The sequence below is a fragment of the Hipposideros armiger genome, unplaced genomic scaffold (assembly GCF_001890085.2).
Source record: "Hipposideros armiger isolate ML-2016 unplaced genomic scaffold, ASM189008v1 scaffold_87, whole genome shotgun sequence".
NCBI lineage: Eukaryota > Metazoa > Chordata > Mammalia > Chiroptera > Hipposideridae > Hipposideros > Hipposideros armiger.
Genome location: NW_017731437.1, coordinates 1,993,666 through 1,996,222, shown reverse-complemented (window position 1 = coordinate 1,996,222; position 2,557 = coordinate 1,993,666). Strand labels below are relative to the sequence as shown.

At 54.5% G+C, this 2,557-nt stretch overlaps 1 protein-coding gene across 1 annotated transcript in view; it reads right to left on the bottom strand.

The window, feature by feature from the left end:
* Positions 1-153: 153 nt before the first annotated feature.
* The window catches only part of SEC14L1 (SEC14 like lipid binding 1), a 49,348-nt gene continuing 46,944 nt past the window's right edge, over positions 154-2,557 (bottom strand). The window contains exons 17-18 of the mRNA XM_019644399.1: positions 2,396-2,557; positions 154-2,164 (exon numbers count right to left, since the gene is read on the bottom strand). Of these exons, the coding sequence (XP_019499944.1) occupies positions 2,059-2,164; positions 2,396-2,557 (268 nt within the window). The 3' untranslated portion in view covers positions 154-2,058. The remainder of the gene's footprint in view (positions 2,165-2,395) is intronic.

Below are 2,557 nucleotides of genomic sequence, written 5' to 3'. Positions count from 1 at the left end.
GCGCACGAGCGCCCACGGTTCCCGCACAAGGACGGTGGGCGCTGGGATTCAAGAGTAAACCCTGGACGCATCTGTGCAGTCGTGTGCTTTGAACTCTAAAGATGCATTCAACTCTTTGGGGCTAAAACAGTGCCACTTCTGAATCAACTTAAAAAGAGCAGATCTTCAGAGTGGGGGGTGGGGGGTGGCTGCAATGCCAATAGTTCTACAAACATCCCTGGGCTCATGTGGACTGTTGAGTGGAGCGTTTTCTTGGCAGCTGTCAGCAAAATCGCCATCTGAGACACAGAGAAAGAGAGAAAGAAAGAGAAAGAAGGGACCATCTTCAGGTCCTTATAATTTGGAAACTGGAAGCAGCACGGAGGCACCAACTAGCCCTACTGTGTTTTCTGGAAACAAGCCCGTAGGTGCCAATGCTGAGTTTATCTTCCCAAAGGAAACGCAGAGCTGTGTTCCTGGAAGGCCAGCGATCGTGGGAGAAGCTCGAGAGGCTTCCGTGTGCAAGCGGCCACAAGAGCATCACTGACAGGGTGAGGGGGCTGCTCTGTTTCTTCCAGGCCCCCAACACCTCCCCTTTGGGGCACACACACGTTCTCCACAAAGCGCTCGCGTCTCAAGGACACCCACCTAACGCCTGCAGAGTGGACGAAAACAATGCAACGCAGGATGTACGTGCCCGTCACACACAACGGTAACTGACGGCCGCAAGGCTTTTGGCACTTAGCTTTGAAAGCACAGCCTCTGCCACACACGACCCACACATCACGTCTTTATCATGCAGACTCACCCGATGCAACATCCTGACGGATTCGCAAGTAACCTGCTTTTGCCATAAAAATCTGACAAAACGAGAGCCAATATAAGACAGACCAGGCTTTGAAACTGGGAATCAAAAAGAAAATGTAAAAGGCAAACCAATCTCATATTCTGATTTGCTTCTGCGAAGGATCTTTTGTTACTGGAGCTAAGGTTCTGCTTGCGCCATTCCCCACCAGCACCACACGCCACGCACGCCCGTGTGTACACACACACCCAACGAGTCTCCTTCCTTCTACCAAGAAGCAGGGTTCCAACAAGCCACCTGCTAACCGGAAGTGGCTCCATGGTGAGATTGCTGGTTGGCTAAAGTGAACACTGGACAGTTTCAAAATGGCAACTGTGACCTTATTCTATCTTCAAAATATCCTCAAGTGGCCAGAAGGACTATCTGGGCTCTGTATGCTATGAGGGGGCAGAGGAAGCGAAATCTAGAATGAGTTTAGAACTAACGCATGCAGGCAGAAAGAGCAACACACCAGGAGGAAACGGGTAAGAAATGCCGTTCGCCCAAGTCATGCACAGAAACATCTGCTCTGAAAGCACCAACAAGATTTGAAGAGGAGGAAAGAGAAAATGGTATTTAATGATGGCGGTGTTTTTCCTGGCGTTGAGGGGCGTCCCCAAAGGCCCCCTAACCCACCAGCACCCACTTGAGAACCGTGGATCCCTCTGGCCCCCGGGAGCTGGGCTGGGTGCTCCCTGAGTCTGTCTCTGAGTCCTTCCAACTTAAGCGGCGTCTGCTCAGAGGAATACGTTTCTAGTGGGCTGTCACTTAATCCACGGACCAGGCCGACTAACAGCAGGGAGGAGGTGAGGACTGCATTTTAAGGGACAGGTTGGCAGCTTCTGCTCCACGTAGGAAGATGAGGTCACCTCAGATGGATGGTGCAGGACTTCATCCACTAGTGGAGGGTGTTCAAAAACTTTTTTGCATCAACATTTGAGACAAAGTCAACCTCTTCATTGGTCTGTAAACTACTTCCTTTCAAGAGAGCCCTTGTGCTCCGGTGTGATTTTGTGCACACTGTATGCAAAATCTATGGCTATTAAGAGTTAAAACTACCTGTCGAGACAGCTGTGGGATCAGTGGCTACATTTACCATCTCGAGAGCTATTTCTACCTAGAGGGTGATAGGAGTCTGCACACCGTGGCCGCAGGGGGCGGAGCGCAGCGGGCTGTCCGAGGAGGCACGGCGTCCCCTCTGTCCCCTCTGCGAATGGGACGCGGGCCTTGCAGCACTACCTGGAAATCATGGAGCTGGAGTGCGACTGGCTGGACGAGGTGGTGGCGGCGCTCAGCTGGGAGAACCCGCTGTGGCTGGACTCCAGGCTGGTCATGGAACCTCTGCAACAGCCCAGGAAGGGACGAGGCGTGAGGATGCCCCTCGAGCTGCCCGCTCCCCACACTGCCTCCCAGGCTTCCCGGCCAACCCTGCCCTCCGGGCCCCCGCTCAGCACCCCCACCCCAGCAGCACTTACAAAGCACAACAGCTGGGCAGGGCGCCCGAGGACGTGGCTCCCCACCGCCTCACACACACGTGTCCCCAGGCCCCGCGGCCCGCGCGGGCAGCCGTACCTGAAGTCCTCCGAGCCGATGACTTCCGTGTAGTACATCACCTTGCACTTGTGAGATGAGACCTGCAGCGAGGCCAGCACATCGTCCACTCGGGGCAGGTTGGTGGTGGCACACGCTGGCATGCTGTGGAACTTCCACTGCAGGATGTAGAAGCCCGGCCAC